The sequence below is a fragment of the Caloenas nicobarica genome, chromosome 18 (genome assembly GCF_036013445.1).
Source record: "Caloenas nicobarica isolate bCalNic1 chromosome 18, bCalNic1.hap1, whole genome shotgun sequence".
NCBI lineage: Eukaryota > Metazoa > Chordata > Aves > Columbiformes > Columbidae > Caloenas > Caloenas nicobarica.
In genome coordinates, this window is record NC_088262.1 from 3,105,618 (window position 1) to 3,124,268 (window position 18,651).

An 18,651-nucleotide genomic window follows, 5' to 3' on the forward strand; every position below is an offset into this window, starting at 1 on the left:
CTTTTGCTGATGATCCTGACAACGTGGGGTTTTTGCATTAGCTCTGATGGAGTCCTTAAGTGACTCTGAAGTTCAGATTTTTGTAGGAGATGTTTTCCATCAAGAAATATTAGGTGACGTAAGGGTTGATCTTTCACATTTCTGCAGTTCGGTAGATAAATTTAAAAACCCCTTTTGATGCTGACACTGTGAAAGCAGAAGCTGAGGCGCTGTCAACCCCGGAGAATCTCTCCAGTGACTCACTCTTCATCACTGTCCTTCCTCCATGCCCTGGGAACCACGTCACCCTCAAAGCTTCTTGCCATTTTCCTTCCAGGAACAATTCTAATCTTAAACTATGAACCTCACAAAGGAATTCCCAAACGAAAGCAGTTTTGTGTCCAGAACAAGCCCAGAGGATTATTGCTCCCAGTAGGTTTTGAGCTCTGAATTCCCCATCCCAACGCGATCCCTGCGGCTCATCACAGCACGACTGCTTTGGGTGGGTTGGGGTTTCGCAGCATCACCAAAATTCACTTTTTCTTCTGAGGTTCAGCAGGAGGTGATGGCTGAATGCCGTTAACGCAGAATGAAACTTTACATGTCATATAAATGTTACACAGTCATTATGCGGGATCGCTAGCAATGCGATATAACAACTCACTTTGTCTTCTTTTGACATTGTAAAAATAGAAGCTATATTAAGATTTTTGTGAAGCTGAAGGTAAAATTGTCTTCTCTGCACTTTTACTTTGGTTGCTGTCATGACATAATGCTTTCAGTGATTCCATCTGACAACTAACGAGCCGTGAATCCAAGGAAAGCTTAGTGTTAGGTATCTTCCAAGGATGGATTGTATCAAATAACCTATCTTCTGAAATCTGTTGTCATCTGGCTATTGCCCTTATAGTATTTGGCTGATTCTCCTGTAGCAGTATAACCTAAGACTGATGGCTAAATAAAAGCACAAAGAATGGCTGTTTATAGTGATGGATTTGGACACGTAATCATTCCATTGCAGGGAAAGAGCTGCCTGGAAGGTGCACGTCGTTTGTGAATTGCTCTTCTCTCCTGTCATTTCTCTCTACTGTTCTTATAAATACCAACAAGTGCAACCTTACTTTAAAACAACTAATTTCTTCCATGCCGAGTCTGACAAGTGGGTTTCACGTCTTATTTATTTTATTTTTCAGTGTTTCAGTAACTCTGGTTTGACATGTTATTGCTCTCTTAATGGTGATTTGTAATCCTATACAATTTAGCTCTGTTTTATATTGACAGTGCGAGAAGCAAAAAACCTAATTCCTATGGATCCAAATGGACTTTCAGATCCTTATGTTAAACTGAAGCTCATCCCGGATCCTAAGAATGAAAGTAAACAAAAAACAAAAACCATCCGTTCCACTCTGAACCCAGACTGGAATGAGTCATTCACGTTGTAAGTCTAATGGCTTTTGCTGGAGTATCTTTGTACATATTGAATCATGTCTTTCAGCGTTGCATTGAAAACCCCTCTATTTCTGTCCTTTCCAGTAAATTAAAACCTACAGACAAAGATCGACGGTTATCCGTGGAGGTCTGGGACTGGGATCGAACAACCAGAAATGATTTCATGGGATCTCTTTCATTTGGGGTGTCAGAGCTTATGAAAATGCCAGCCAGTGGATGGTAAGAGTTCCTGAAAAGATGGAGAGAATATTTCATTAAAAGATTAAAACCGGTATTTTTCTTCAATATAATCTAGCCTTTTTTGAGCTTTTCACTGTATGTCATGCTATAAATTAACTGAAAATGCAACCAGACCTGGGAAACATAGGCCGTATATGACGAAGAAGGATAATAAAAGGAATGCTTTTCTTTTGTGGTGTTTGTGAAACAAAGGAGCTGCTGCAAACTCAATTTGTACATAGTGTGTGTACATAGTCTTGTGATAGGAATTTTATTTTTATCTCAAATACGATCTATTCATTACTAAGCGTATCACGTTATATATAGCTCAGCAAATTCAAATTACATGGGAACTGATTTTTAAAAATGCCGTCTTATTACCTGCCAGGCGAGGGGTAGAACTCATCACATCTCCTCCAAAAGGACATCTCATCAAAGATAATTGGTTAGGGCCACAGAAGCACTGGAGATGAAGGTTCTTCAGGGTTTGTAGCTCCCATCATATCACAGGATGAGTGGGAAGAATTCCCTTGTCTATGAAACTGCCTTGGCAGATAGTCCAGGATTAAAGATCTAATTTTAGGTTGAATATATTGTGTTTCTGACTTTGCTTTAGATCTTTCAAAGCAGTTCTTGACATACCTGTGACGTTGGTACAAACCACACGCACACGCACAACTACATCAGATTTTAAAGCTAACAGGAATAAAGCTGTAAAGTCACCATTTTTTTCTCAAATGTTGCACAGGTACAAGCTGCTGAATCAAGAAGAAGGTGAATATTACAATGTTCCAATTCCGGATGCTGATGAAGATGGAAATGCAGAGCTCCGGCAGAAGTTTGAGGTGAGGATTAAACACACATGGGTGCGACTATATATTGCATAAATTTTACACTTTATTACAAAAATAAACCAAAACCACCTGTTAGAAGGTATATATTAGAGTGTTACTATTTCCGTTGCCTGTGGCAGCAGTGTGTACCTTTGGGTTTCTTGAAGATTGGACCAAATGGTTTAATCCAGTAGCGGTATCATTTTTTAACGGTTTCGTTTCTCTGCTATGACATTTATAAATTAGTATTTTAAAATATTCTGTGTCAAGTATGTGTGATAATTTCAGTGTCTTTTAATACTTACTGCAAAATCTGCCACCTGTTGTCTGGTATCTATAGTATTTGACAAATGAAGTTCTCAGAAACAACAGCATTTTATTACTTACAATGTTTTGCACTAAATGCCTTCTTTTTTAAGAAAATATTTGCAGTGTTAATTACTGATTATTTGGAGCCTCAAAATCTGTGTAGAAGGTTGTCATCTGAAATTCTGATATCTTTAATGTGGGTATGGAAGTTTTTAAAGATAAGAGGCGTTTACACAACATTTACAACTTTAATCTAGCTGTTTATCCAAAAAGTAATTAATGTACCTGTTGTGCATAAACAAACACGCCTGTTCCTTTCAACCTCCAATGGCAATTTTTTATGTTCACCATCAGGCAGAATTCTACATTATTATTAGAAAAGATGTGTTAACCCAAGAAAGTGAGGAAAAACGGCATATGTTCAACTTCCAAGAAAGAAAAAGAAAAGGTGCATCAATTTCTTCTGAACACATTTGGATCAGCTACCATACTTCTGTCTGCAGCATGAATTATGGTTTTTGTTACACATTTGAGAAGTATTTGAATCTCCATTTCATTTTCCTTTCGTTACAGTTGTGATCTGACCAGTGTGATTTTATTTTGCTCCACTAGGTCATTTTCTATTCAAGATCATATTAACTTTTTATCGTCCCTAGAAAGAATAGCATCAAAAGTAATTCTTTTCACCCCTTACATGTCTCTGTGCCATATACAGAGTCTGGAATTGGGGGGATATGTGTATGTTGGTGACATAGGTACGGAAACCAACCTGTTTTTTCTCAGGACAGAGACAGCACAAAGACAATTCATTAAAATTATCTTATTTTGAAGTGTCAGTTATTATATGCAGTATGTTTGCAAATTGAATTTGCAATGTCTTAGTTTTGGGTTTTAAAAAAAACCTTAGTGGTGATATATGGGAATATTGGTAGCAAAACAAAATGTGTAATTATAACTAGACCAAGACCAGTATAATGAACTATTACAGGGCAAAAGGATTTAGGGTCAGCCTCCCACTCTCTCAAAGTTTATCATTGTGAGAAGATAGGGAGGCAAGCAGCATCTTCCAAGTGAAGTTCTTACTTGGTTTCAAAGGGAATTACTGTGATGGCTTATAAAAATTAACAGCACAGATGTCTGAATGGTGGTATTTAACTTACGGTACACAAGTGGTGCTGACTCTGATCATCTTTGACGTTATTTTTTGTATCATTTCTATTTTGGCTTACATAGTCATTTTATTTTAGGTGCCCTATGCTAAGGAGCAAGTAGACAGCGCTGGGAAATATGCTGCTATTTGTGATTTAATGACATCACCTAAATAAATATTTCCACTGTTCCGAAATCAGCTTTGAAACCTTACAGGAAGAAGATTGCAGATCAGGGGAGTGTATTTGCCAGGAAGATCAAGAATACAGATAGACCGAGGGGTCATACTGGGCTATCTTCTCATTTATCAGTTTTTAGAAAAGAGTAACTTCAGAGCGCTCGCTAACCAGGTCCAGATTTGTGGTGCCAGGTCTACTTTTCAATATATGACAGTGTGATTGATATCCAAGCTACACTGATTGGATTTTGAGTACAAAATTACAACCATTTCTACAAAAATATTGCACTACTAATATCAAATACTTAGAATGAATAATGGTGGTCTCCAGAGTGCAGAGCGATACACAAACCTAAGCTGTACAAGAACAGAGAAACTTTAGGATGATAATTTAATTGCTTAATATTAAGGAAGAATAAGGATATTTTCAGGTTATAAAAGATCAGAGAACCAGTAGATGTGACATTTCTGAAATCAGTTTCTAGTCTTAAAAAAAAAAAGTCTGACATTCTTAAAACTGACTTTGCCCTTTTGACTAAAGTTTAGAAAGCACTTGGGAGCTACTTCCTATTTAAATCAATGGGAGTTTTTAAAATATCTGCCTGCGTCTGTAGTTCAACAGACATCTTTGAGATTTGGCCTCAAGTTCTCATTGATTTCAAACTGTTTACACGATCCTGTCACGTCTTTCTGGCTCCACTTTAACAACCCTCACTTCGTATTTAAATGTGGTTGTTAGACACGCAAAATTTGGGAGAGGAGAAAAATTGGGAAGGACGGTGGTTTCATTAATGGAATCACACAGTGACCTCACTAAGTAATTTTATATTTTATTGTAAGGAGTTTTCTTTTTATATACTATGTATTATCTATATGAAGTTGTCCGATATATAGAAGTCGAGGCATATTCTGCATAGGTGCACTGCAGTGTTTTCTGTACAACAATGCTTAATCAATCTACGTATTTTCTGGATCTCACCTATCACTAAAACTTAAAAATTAATTATCTGCTCATTTAGCAGTGTGGTCAAATCTGTCTTCAGTGATTTATAGATGATACATCATTATTAATACTTAGAGATAAAAATACCCTCCTGTAGGAAGTGGAGGCGGGATAAAATCTGTCACTGTTTTTCATCTGATTTTAACCTTTGGTTGTGATTTTTCTCTCCGGAATGGCATTATTTGTGGCCATCTCCAAACAAAACTCTGTTCTCAACAGACGTATTCAGAATAATTGTAGCTGCTCCATAATTGTCCGTGCTGAGGTTGCCATGGGAACCCCCAATGGTCCCCGGTGGCTCCATGGACCCAAACTAGCAAGTCTTTTAACTGCAATATCTGCTGTTTGTTAGATACTTATTTTCTGGTTACAATATTTTGCTAGTCAAAGAAAAAAGCAGAATATTGGAATAATGCAACCTTATTGTATTTTTCATACCTGGTTATGATTTGAGCAGTAGTATTTTTTTGCCATTTAGGGTGATGTTCTGGGGTTTTTTTATTTGGCGAAAAGAAATATGCAGATTCTAAAACTTCTGTTGTAAGAAGTTATTTCAGTTTTGTCAATGCCTGTTTCCTGTAATTTGCTGCTTATTAAAGCACTTCTTGATACTTAAATATCACCTTAGAATAATAATGGGATAATACTGGTTTAAAAGTAGACTGGCTAATTATTCTGTCTGTCCCCTTCTTTCCACATCACCATCATGGAAAATGTTATTAAAAATAAAGCAGCTGTTATGGTCCATATCAATGACTTTTTTTAATTAAAAAGAGAACAGTGTAGCTATAATCCTTACATGCGGATACATTTACCAAGTACAAGGTATATTAAGCGATGGGAGCAAGTCACTACAAGCAGCTTTGCTAATTGAAGTCATCCAAGCAAGTTGTTACAAGGGAATAGGTTACTGCTCATATAATCTTCATTTTAGGGCATCTGTGGGGAAGATACCTAATGGTCCTCCTGGTACATCCTCTTTAAGATGTCAGACATTTGCTTTTGTTCTAATGATTTTCTTTAAGCGTAGCTCTTTGTGTAGGTTTCAGTAGAACAAAATCATTCCCTTCGTTTGGGAGAGAGAGCTCCGAGTGCTGTCCCCACCGAGGGGATCCAGGCGGGACCGTTCTGGTGGCGCTGGGGAGGTGCCTCCTTGGGGACGTCCGTCCCCATCTGCTGCCGTGGCCACCGGCTTCCAACTGGGCTTGGTTAGAGATTGCAGCCGGTGCGAGCGGCTTTTCACGGCTGCTGGTTTTGTACCGTCTCATTTAACTGCGTGAATAACAATAAAATCACTCCACAATAAAACAATTGCTGATAAGTAAGTAAGTGTAAGTAACAAGTATAAGTATAGTTGTTCTGATAAGTACTTTTTCTACAAAATAGTTACCAGTCATGGTCAGGAAAAGCAGGTACCGTTTTCGTTTATTATACTAGTTGACGTGGTGGGCCAGATCCATAAACCCCTGTGGCTGGGGGACCAGGCAGGAGAAGTGGCCGTACTGGTTTTGTGCTGCATTTCCAGTCTCCCCTTGCTGGGATTGATGCAGGTGCTGGGTAAACCATCCAGGAGCAGCTCTTATGTATTATTTTCCACTCGCCCAATGGACGTTTTGCTGCCAAGAAGTGACGTGACCCGGCTTTGCAGCATCGCCAGGACTGCAGCTGCTGGGGCTGGACACCCCGTGGCTGCTGCTTCGGCTCTTCTCACGTTATCATCACACGAGTCACTTCCACAGCCGCTTTGTGCCAGAGGAATTGCTGATGAAGGCTGCACAGAAGCCAGGCCTGTAGTTCCGTTTCGCAGACTAAACGGATCGAAACATAAGGAGAGAGGAAACAGGGTAGATACTGTATCTAGAAATTGGAAGTGGTGACATTTTGGTGACACCTCGGTGCTTCTAAACATAACTATTATTATTATGATCCTAAAGCAAATGCCCTTTAAGATCCCATACCATTTTAAATGTAAGGACAGGACAATGTGGTGCTTGGCCATCAGGCTCGGCTGTAAATACCTAGAACCTCTCCAGTGACGGGGGAGCTGTAGGTATTTCTGTTTCTGATGTGCTGCTAAACTCCCCCAATATGCAGGACAGCATCTAGGTTGACCCAACTTGTGTGTGAATCCTTGTGCAGACACGATTTTATGAACTAGTATCCTATCTCGGTACGTGTCTCCTTGCATGCAGAGCTGATGTTCACTGACACCATCAGGTGTCCCTCTGTGCGGTGCAGCTGGTGTTAAACGGCATTTGAAAATGCCCACAGATTTCAAGGCACAGTTAAGCTTTCCGATGAGTTCCAATCTTGTTATACCCTAACACTAAAGAAACCTCCTTCATTTATTTATCATTCCCTTTCTGAACATCAGCAAATCATCTGTTTGTTTCACGGCTGGTACTGCATTTCTTAGGTCTTTAACACTCCCTTTAGTTTTATTCTTTTTTTAAAGCAGTTTCCAGCTGGTTTATTAGGAAGGAGGAGGACAGTACTTTCTGCATTAAGCTGGCATTTTTCTGATATTCACAACAGTTTTAGGTCAAAAGGACATTTTCTTTCTTTCCTTTAATCAACAAGCAGGGCATCCCGGAGCAGTTTTAGTTCTGAGCTGGAGGTCGGGTAAACGCGCTGCACTTGCACAGCCGGGGCCGTAGCACAAGGCTCCAGGGACTGTTTCAGTAGCTTAAGAACCCAATGAGTTTTCTAATTAAATATGACACTTTCATTCAAAAAAAAAAAACACCTGGAGAGGAGCTTGTGATTTTGTTAAATTGTGAGTAAAGTTCTTCAGGTGTCTGTGTAAAGTCTTACAACATTAGACATTTCTCTTAAGTCTTTGAAGGATGGCAATGTTTTTGCCCCAGAGCTGTTATACTGCATTTACTTTATTCTTTTTTTTTTTTTTAAATAAATAAAAGGTATGATCTCTACCATACCTGTATCTAACCAGTATGCTTTCCCATTTTGAAGCAAGAGCAGTTCAGGGAAAAGAGAAATAAGGTTGCTGCTGCTTCCATTTGTGAAAGAAAAGATTAAATTGACTTTTCAGGAGACAGACACTGAGCTATACCGAAATCGCGACCAGCCAGAGTATCACTGGCACATCAATCCACACTCAGTATGCATATAGAGATATAAAAAGAAGAGCTTCCTTTTTTTGGCCGTGGCACTCGTTCCTAATTTTAAATGGTGCAGATTTAATCATTAGAGAATAGTTTGCAGCACTATAGAGATGCTGTTAGATGACTCCATCTGTTCTATACTATAGTTTGGCATGGGGAATTCCCATATGCAGTTATCTGGAGGCTTCCCATCCACTCACTGTATCTGAAAGTAGAGAACTTGAAGTTGCTTGACCAGATGCCATCCATCGCTGGTCTCAGTTCTGATCAGCTTGTGATTTCTGTAGGGCTTTTCTCAGTCTGCGTGTTGTGGTTTAAGGTGAAGAGTGTACACAGAAGATCATATTGATAGCAGGGATTTCTTTAGCCCTTATATAAAGGTTAAATTTGTGTCTCAAAACAAGGCAAAAAAAAAAGGTAAAAAATAACTTTCGTGCTGTCACCCGTCTCCAGTGCTCGTAGTTGGTAAGAGCCCGGACCGCATACATCTATACATACATTTAGCTTGATGCATCGCAGTGGTTAACAACACGAGGAACGTTCATGCATGAAGCGTGTGCGTGTTCCAGACCGAGTGCCACGCTGCAGAGCAGTTTTGTGAAGTGCCCGTCCTTGTGCCGTGCTGCCCCGAGCCCCCGCCGTGATTTTTCTGTACATAACAGACGTGTCCATTTCTGTATCCTCGCTGCTCTGTCTTTATTCATTTACTTCTGCTACTAATTGTTGTTGCTTTGCTTTGCCAGCCCTGTACTAACGGCGCAGTGTCTCCTTTCCTGTCTCTTCCAGGACTGTCATGTCAATCCCCACTTCTTCAAGGTAGTTTTCTCCTTGGTGTTCTCCTGCACCTTCCTCTTCACCCAACCACCTCGACCAATGTTTGAAGTTTATTAAATTCAGTTTCATTCTCACCATGTTTTAAGGATGCACTTGTTTTTTTCTAAGGCTTGTAAGTGTTTTCTAATGGATGAAAAACAACTGAAGTATGAATCTTCCCTAATTTGTCACAAAGTCCTCCTTAGATTAGAAGTTTACTTACAAAAAGGGGTCACCAAGCCTCAGCAGGTGCCGTGTGCCTTTCCCTTTGAAGGAATTAGTTAAATGAATGACACTTTCTCATGGAAAATGGTGCATCTTTAATTTGAAAGACACTCATGGAACTTTAAATAACTTCCACAGATTAAATGATGCTCATGTTCACCATATATTTAAATAGATAAATTTGCGTACCATAGCATGCATGTTTTATGATATAATATACTACATATATTGCTATATGTTAGTTGGAGTATACTATATCATAAGAGATATTACCCATATGCACAGATGCTCTGATACCTGATTTACCAATTCACCCGTTTACTTCCCATTTTACTTCTTTCACTAATCACACCTCACTGAATTATTGCCATAAAAGATGCATATCAGCATTGAGAACATACCGATGGGAACTTCGAATTTGCATGTATGTCTAACAAATTATCTTACTTTCTCAGGGCGAAGGTTACGAACACAAATCACACTTTCAGTCTCATACATTGGTTGAATTACAATTTAAATTGAAATTTGAAGCTCCTGTGTTGTAAACTGTTTTAAGACTCTAAGCCATTGTTACTGAAGCCGTTATCATCTTCCAATACTATTTTTATAATTCAAGTTGACCTAGACCAGTTTACATCTTGTAGCTCAAAGCTTAAAATACTTAATTTAGAAATCAAGTTTTATTTTTGAAGAGTTGCTTGTATTATTAATGCATGTTTTTACCGAATGTTTTAATACTGAACCAGAAAAAAAAACAATGAAAAAGGCCATTTGTCATTGCCAAATATTTCCTAATGCAGTAATCATTTGTCTTGTAATCAGTAACTTATTTTTTCTTAACCTTGATTCTTTATCTGGTATCTTTATCTCAGAAGAGCCCGTACGGAAGAGGACTATCCTTCCTCAATCCTTTACACCTCTTCTTATTTGAAAATAAAATCCTGTGTTGCTTTAATTGATGGAACTTGTTTAATGCAGTGAAGTTACAAGTGTCTCTGTTTAAACGTATTTTAAACAAGAGCAAAAGCTACCCCGAAAAACCCCATCTGGGATAAATACAAAGTTATGTCTAACACAATTTTGTCACGTCGTCGTAAAATCCAGACCTGGAAGTGCACTGATATAAACTGAGAAAAGTCCTTGGTCAATTTGTGCTTCCATCATAGGAGTGCACCCAAAAAAAGAGCTGAACAGTTTCCTGCATCTGCTGCTTCTTGGGCAAAATTCAGACTTAGTCCTAGTCAATTATAAACATGAATTCCCGCAAAGAAAGTTGGCACCCTGTTCTGATGCGAAGATAACACTCAAAAATTCCATCTATTTCATGGAGAAAAACTGCTTCCCTGTTTATTGTCTGTCTTTTCTCTCTAAATTATTACAAATCCCCGCTCTGCTCGCTGCCAACAGCGAGTTCGCATCACTAACCTGAGCTCAAAGCATCGCCGCACGCTGCGTTCCCCGAGCTCATCACCCCTGGCGTTTGCATGTCTTGGAAATAACGTTGTAAATAATCAGTTTATGTGGGGCTGCCGGGGAGGTTTCTGCTCCCAAGTTTCCAGGATTGGAATTGAAAGGGAACAGCAGGAGCCGATGAAGAAGGAAGGCTGTGTTCCTGAGGATATTGTGACACTTCGGAGCTAGAAAGCAGCAAAATGTACAAAAATGATTTTATAGCAAATTTGAGAATGCTGTGAGCGAGGTCAAACAGCATAAATACTTGCTTAGGGAGTTATCGGATACTGGGACGGATCATGCATTTATGCTGCATTTGTTCCATTAGCAAAGTATATATTTAAATACATTATTTTATTTTCACAACATCATGCAGAAAACACCTTCATCTTTGTGTGTCTGTGTGTATGTGTGTGTGTTCAATAATTATGTAGCCTATTAAGACCCGGATGCAGAATCCCAAGGATTTGTAGCTTTTCTTGGCTGTTGTGTTTGATCGCAGGGATTTGCGCTTCGATCAGGTAGAACTGAAGTCCTTAAAGATTATTTTAGAGCAGAATTTTATTTTTTTGTCCATATTGAAATGTTTTATGCTTAAAAGTAAATTCTATAGGGGGTTTTATTATTGAAAATTAGTAGTAATTTGCGTAATTAAAAATGATGAAGCGTATATAAAAGCAGTGCTTTTTTTGACGCTTAGGGATTTGCAGTTCTGCCATCGTATTTGTTGTTTGAGGGGTTTTTTATTACCGCTATCACAGGATATTTCTGCAAAGATTCTTGAGTATTATTCCTAGGCAGCCTCTTTAATTACATTTCATCTGCTCTGTTGCTGGGTTTGGCAATAAAGGCAGAAAACAAAGTAGACTCAGGTGGCCGCAGGATTATTAAACAGATTAAACATGTTGACAGTGCCAAACGGGGAACTCTTCGCTCTCTAGATTGTGCTGCTCACAGCCAGGCGTCCGTTGTCCAGGGCAATAATCCCCAAAACTCCTATGTTAGGGTAGATATTAATACATCTCTTTTCAAGTTATTCTCTTTCATAGTCATTCGACTTCATTGTGTACATTTTCGAGGGGATGTGGTTACCTTAATCTTGTGCCTGGCAAATTTGGGGATTTTTTAGAAATCGTGTGTTCAGGTACTTCATACAGTTTTAACTTCTCTACAGCAACACGAAACAGTAAAAAAAAAAAATTTAAAAAATTAGGGAATGTGATTATAACCCCCCCGAAAGAAGCAACTCTGTTGAGATGCTGTATGGTATATTAAATTCTTATATTGTCCTTTAGGGTTCTTTCACTACCTTTATCCTAAGTAAACATCCAATTAACATAATGTTGAGCTTGAGAAAATTATTTCTCCTCGGAGTGAGAAACCACAAGGGGTCAGTACAGAACATGGAATCGCTCCCAAAGCGAAAACCGGGCTGCAGCAAAAGGCCTGAAAGAAATGAAGTCATGCACATTGTTTGTATCTGTATATTTAGAAATATACAAACCCATTAAATTTAACTGCTGGTTTGATAAAATTCATTATAGTGTTTTTTCATACAGCCCTTTTTTCAAGATTTTTAACTGGCACCACCAATGATAAAAAAATAATCTCATGAATTTTGCGCGCCTGCAAGGCGTTGCAAGAGGCCTGGGTTCCAAATGCACAGCTCATACTAGGGTTGGGCAAAATAACTCAGTGTTACTGATCATCTAGAATTCTTTTTGGGACACACTGCTTTCTCTTCTTTAATTTGTGACCCAAATTAATTCCCGTACGTTGTGATGTCATCGTTCCTGTGTGATGAGCGAAGCAGCACAATGTGTGGGTGGCTTCAGGAGGGCTTCCCTGTGTTCTTGGACATGCTCTCTGCAAAAGGGCATTTTTAATCCTTTTCACATATGGCACAATTTTTTTTTCAGGCAAATCCTTGAAATAAATTTACTATTACTAAAAAAAAGGGTAAATATGACACAGGTTTAAGGGGTGGAGGAGAGGAAATGAGGGGAAAACTAAAGACATAAAATAGTCCATATTTAACTCCCAGGTAGGGATTTATCACCATTATCTTTTTATGAAACATCCTGTTTCCCTTTGTGCCTTTTTGTTAGCAATGGGAATAAGATTTTTTTTCTAGCTATTTTTTTAATAACTATTTTAGCCATTGAAGTAAAAGCATGTTTTACTTCATTTTTATATATTGCATTTTTTACTAATTATGTTGTAGTTCACCATAGTGACGTCACCATCATGAAAATAAATATGAGTGCAGCTTTCGGATTATTTGCATATTTTCGGTGTTGCCCTTGCTGCAAAGCAGCTTTGCTAGAATGCAGTTTCACGAGTCTCCCTGCACCCGTGTGTCTGGCTGCTTTGCCATGTCTCCTGTAGGCACCTTCAGTCTGCTCCTTCATGGATAAATATGTGTGTATATGCTCATTAGCGCAATGCATTTCTGTAATTTAGTTCGTTAGTTACTTGTTCTTGAGAGGAACAAATAAGAACGAGCGAGAGTGCACAGTAAGACGGGAAGAAGAATGGGTTGCCTTCCTCCTTGTCAAGCCAAGGTCAGAAGCACAAGAGCTGTGTCTTTTGCTCTGTTTCACAGGAAATTTGATGCAAAAGCATCTCCCCAGATTGCTCAGCACATGTTTTGTAGGAGAACAGGTAAAATGGCCAAGGACGTTCCTTCTCTCCTCTGACCAGGAGCAGCACAGCTCAGGTGGGACGGAGACGTGACGCTGGTGCCGTCCCCAAATCATCCGCAGCTCAGGCTTGAGCTTTCTCTTTTCTGTGGAGTTCCCGTGACTACAAAACTCTCAGCTAATGAATTATAAGCTTGCATTTGGTTATGATATTAAGCTTAAGACTCAGTCCAGTGAAGTATTAGGTCTTGCTGGGGCTTAGAAATGGACTCTTCTCATTTCAGATTCTCAGCATCCTAACAATTAAGTTGTATGAACTAGGAAATTGATAGTCCTTCATAGCATCTATAATTACATGGAGTTGGAAATGCAATAATGTAAGAAACAAGCTGCCACGATGATGGAGAACATTTCAGTGAATGGGAGTTTGTTTCCTCCAGATTCCTCCTTGGAATGTATTGGATTTATTGACTTTATGAAAGGCTTGCTCATGGCTCGACCTGTTGATCAAAGTCCCCACCGAGCTTTCATGACTGGAAACCTGAATAGGCTTTTTGTCCTTCCTTGAGACTTGGCTGAGTTATTTCAGTTGCCCCTTTTTGCATCCTTAGTGTGAGTTTTGTCAGTTCTGCCAGTGACGTCTACGGTTTGTCAGAGATCTGAGCTGCTCAGATGTTTACTACGTAGAGTCCAGGTATTGACAGACATAACTGAGCGTTAACTTCACACTTGCGGCTGAAGCTTCCTGGGGCTGAAATGGTGAAACCCGAGCGTTCCTGTTCACACTGTTCTTTTCCGCGCTTCTCACCGCCTATTTTGCCATTTTTACCTGCAGCCCAGCTGTGGCTTTGGGTTAACTTCAGAATTAGGAACAGACGCATTAAGAGCAAGGCAGGGTAGCGTGAGGTGGCTTGTTCCATCGCCTGGTGGCATTTGAAGAGCACGTTGGGGTCTAGCAGAGAACTGGTGCGAACCCGTTGCGGTGTGAGCTGCAGGGATTTCGTTCGTTAGACTTTTGCAGAGGGACCGAGTCGTGGCAAGAGGACGTTCCTGCTCCACGGACCTCAGGAAAGTCTTGGGATCCAAGATGAAGCCTGGTCGGTCCGTCCTTGGACCGCTGACCCTCATGCAACCAAAACCGTGGGGTTTTGCACTGCAGACCGAAGCCGGCGCTGCTCTCTGGTGCTCGTCATTCAATCGCTGAATGTCACGGCTTGGGTGGGACGCTGGCGGGTGATGGGGAGCGGAGCCGTGGGTCTGGAGGGGCCGGGGGCAGAGCTCTCGGTGGCTTTTCCCGGCGGGTGTCACTGGAACCAGTAGTGGGTGAAACACGGAGATAATCGTGTGTTCCCTAACAGCGCGTGTGCTGCGGAGTGTACGCCTCCCCACGTGCGGTGGGGATTCAGTATTGTTGCTAAATATTTTTTCATTTATCGCGTTCTCCTCTTGAAAACGTGTTACCAGCAGATCTCCCCGCTGGGCAGCTGTGAACCTGCTGAGAGCGAGTTGCCTTGACAACGCAGAAATGCATCCTCTAGTGAACCGCGTGTCACGGGGCCTTTTTTTGGCTTGAATACTTATTCCTGGGCAAGGACGGGGGTTCCTGCCCTCGGTGCTCCGGGGTGGCAGCAAGTTTGGGCGGTTTTGGAACCCACAATTTGTTTTCCCTCCGGGAACACACCCGATGTGCTGAGGCGAATGCTGCAAGCAGCAGCGGAAGAAAATTAAGGAAAACGAGCAATACAAGTGTTAAAGCACCAACATAATGACCTAAAGAGACTGAGGGTAGGAATGTGAATTGTGTAGGGTTGTTTTTTTTTTTTGATTCTTCGCAAATTTTATTTATTTATTGGCTGATGGGAAAAATGACCGATTCAGTCTTTTTGCTCTGTAATTCTTAAGTTTCTGAACTATAGTTAGTAACTAGAAGGCAGAAACACCGATGTTCAGATTTATTCTTTTGTCCTATTAGATTGTTTTCACAGTAAAAAAAAACGGAAAGTTTTGAAGACTCAATAAGAACATTTGCTGTGATGGAAAATCAAGTGCAATGATGGATTACTATACACTAACCGCTTATTTTTCTTCTTTGCCTCACACGTATCGTTAGGTTTTGGAGAAAACTCTTCATATCTAATTAAAATAACAATTGTTACACTTAGATTAAAAATAAATTGAAATCATTTTTACTGCAAGACCTGAGGCATCTTTTCCAAAAAGCACACACCACATTCCAAGAGACTCTCCAGTGTAACACGCTGCAACTTTTGTAAGACCCCACGGAGAAGTGCGTTTGGGCTGAATAAATAAAACGTGTCTCACCTGTGGTTTCAGGGTAAAAGAACTGGCCGAGATAAGGTGCGTCCAAACCGGAGGAAGTAAGACGATGTGCATGTCTTGGTTTCTTTTCAGATTAACTTTGCTGCTGCCAGCGCAGACTAATTTATCTTTAACATACTGTTTTCCTGGTTTGCTCGCTGCAAGCTGGCTTCGTTGTGTTTTTATCGAAGATGTTAAGTGAAGCAGTTTGTAAATTGAAAATGAATGCAGTGCCCACCTGTCCGAATGGGATGTTCTCCTTAAAAATCTACCACAGGAAAAAAAAAAAAAAACCAAATTGAAAGTGACGTCTATTAAAAAAAGATTAAAGGAGGGAGCAGAGCAGCACGTCCCTGCAGCTCACTGAATCCGAGCGGGTGCAGGGGCCTTGGCTGCCTTCTCTAACATTATTTTAAGATGCCGCCTGCAGATCCCGACAATTTTGTCTCGTGTGCTTGATCCGAGCGAGCGCGGTGCCTTCGGCGCTGGGACCTGCTGATGAATCCAGCGCTCGTTTGGGGTTTTTTTTGTAAAAAGTGCCGTTCCCCCCTGGGATCGCAGCACTGCGGAAAGCGCTCCCTGCCCGAGCAGGGGTGTGGACCCGAAGAAACAAACCGCCTCGGAACAAAAGCTCATTTGTGGTTTCAGATAGACTGCTGACAACCTACCCAGTGGGTTTGAAATAGCAGAAATAAAGCCAGCATTTTGTATTCAGTGCCTGATTTAGATCTCCCTTACTTGGTGAAAAGGCCGAGATCGAAATCTCTTCTTGTAGCACAAGAACAAGATCTGTTCTCTTGTCTGAGATCCCGTGTGTGAGGGAATCGCAAAGACACGGCCAGCAAAGCTTCTCCTTTAAACCGTCTCTTCATCTTGTGCACATAGAGGTTATTAGGATATTTCTCTTTTTACTTCTTTGGCTTACGGCTTGGTCTTGCGTTGTGGCCTGAAAAGGAGCTTTGTCGCGACGCAGAGCTCCATCACGGACGCTGATGCGCTCCAGCGGCCGGGGCTGCCCAGGGACCACCCTTCCTTTGCACAGTCAGGGACTTAGGCTGGTGCCCAGGACCGGCTTTTCCTAAATCTTCGCACAACACATGCTCCTGATTAGCCTCTCCAAGTGCTGCTTTCATGCCAGCAAGTACTAGTAGTGGTGGAAGAAATTCCACGGTTTAAGCTCAATTACAATTTAAAAATAATAAATTTTTTTAAAAACTCAAAGCTGCCAAAATTCCTATCCCTGTGGCAGGGTACGAACTTTCTGCATTTATAAAGCTGCAGGAGGAGTCATCCAATCTGAACGTGCTTTTCAAGTGACTTGGGTATTTTATCAGAGGTTTACTTGGCATCACTGCCTGCAGTCGTACAGGGCTGGAGTCTGTGGATCAAGTCGTCCCTTTTAATCTTACATTTTTAAACATGCCTGAAGAGAGGAAAAGTTTGCATTGTCCAGTTTCCAGCGAGGCTGCAAAAGGTATATGCCAGGCCGGGCTTGTAAGGCGATTGATTGTGTAACTTTGAATGAACTTTAAATGCTGTAATTTTCTTTATCTGCAAAACAGTGATAATATGCAAATACTGTCCATTTGTGGTGCAGTGAGAAAATTAGTTATCCGTAAATGTCAAGCATATGTCAATGGCATGAAGTAAATTAACCATAGAGAGGTTATTTACCAGAATAACACATTAGGTAAATGAGGGAAAGCACTTAAATCCCAAGGTATTATTAAACCCTCTTGGCTTCGCTTCTGCTGGTATATGGGATTATTTCGAGAAAAAGAGGGATGTTAGGTTGTAGCCTGCATTATGTTTTGGTGAGTCTTACTTTTTTCTATTAATTTAGAGATTTGAAATGCAACTTACTTGAGCAATTCTGTGGTGCGTGGTATGAAATACTGAGACTGTTGCAACTTTCTGCAAACCAGCCTGTCTTGCCAAGGCAGAGCCTTTGTATGTGATATTTCCAGATCAACACTTGATTGAAAATCAAAGTTGATTGTGTCGCTAGTTTGAAAGTGGCCATGTTCATTTGCATTAGTTCTCACGTGTTGTGGTGGGTTTTTAATGTGGGTTATTTTTCTTAATGCATGTGAAAGATTTCCTAACTCTTGCTATGAAGTGACTTCAAGAATTAAATTTTAAAAGAGAATGTATTGAAGAGACTGTTTGTATCCTAAAATACCCTGTGTAGTTTATAGCATGATATTTTTGAAAAGCATTTCTTGTATTTCAAAACAAAACCAGGAGATAAACCTGCTTTTGGCATGAAATAAGTGACCTTTTTTTTTTTTTTGCTTCGACTTTGTTTTTTGCTTTGGTTTTGCTCTTGTAACCAGATAAGTATAACTGCTTTCATCTGGTTATACCTGAACACAGTTTTCCACTTTAATTCACTCAATAATGTCAAAAGCATTGCTGGAATGAGTCTTTGAAGTTGTGTCTGTGCAGATTTTGTTATGCAGCCTCTCTCCTGGGAATGCCGCCTCAAATCTGGTCATCTTCAGTTCTGACCTTCACCCACTGACCCATCCGGCCAAGAAAACGGGCTCCTCTTCTTACTTTCCTGTTTTTGTGTGTGTATGTGTGTGTGTGTTCTTCAGAAAGCCAAACTTGGGCCAGCTGGTAACAAAGTCATTACTCCAACAGAAGACAAGAGCTCAAGCGTGCCGTCCAACAACCTGGACAGGGTGAAGCTGACAGATTTCAACTTTCTCATGGTTCTTGGAAAGGGGAGCTTCGGAAAGGTAGGAATTCTGCAGTACTGTTCCACTCTTTATTCTTTTTTTAAATTTTTTTTCTTGAGGAAGAATGAATGAAGAATTCTCTACGGAGCAAAGGGACGTGCATTTTTGAGGGAGGATTTCTTAACATGGAATAGGCTGGTTCCCTAAGGACAAGCAGGCTTCGGGCATGATTGGACAGTTTTCTTGAAAACAAACAAAACAAACTAAAAAAC

General features: G+C 40.3%; 1 protein-coding gene across 2 annotated transcripts in view; it reads left to right on the forward strand.

Moving 5' to 3' along the window:
* Nucleotides 1–18,651, forward strand: part of PRKCA (protein kinase C alpha) — a 122,134-nt gene that overhangs the window by 85,336 nt on the left and 18,147 nt on the right. The window contains exons 6-10 of one of the 2 annotated variants that reach the window (XM_065647649.1): nucleotides 1,261–1,417; nucleotides 1,513–1,647; nucleotides 2,396–2,492; nucleotides 15,711–15,734; nucleotides 18,296–18,439. In XM_065647649.1, coding sequence (XP_065503721.1) covers nucleotides 1,261–1,417; nucleotides 1,513–1,647; nucleotides 2,396–2,492; nucleotides 15,711–15,734; nucleotides 18,296–18,439 — 557 coding nt within the window. The remainder of the gene's footprint in view (nucleotides 1–1,260; nucleotides 1,418–1,512; nucleotides 1,648–2,395; nucleotides 2,493–15,710; nucleotides 15,735–18,295; nucleotides 18,440–18,651) is intronic. The other variant, XM_065647650.1, reaches the window with a different exon arrangement.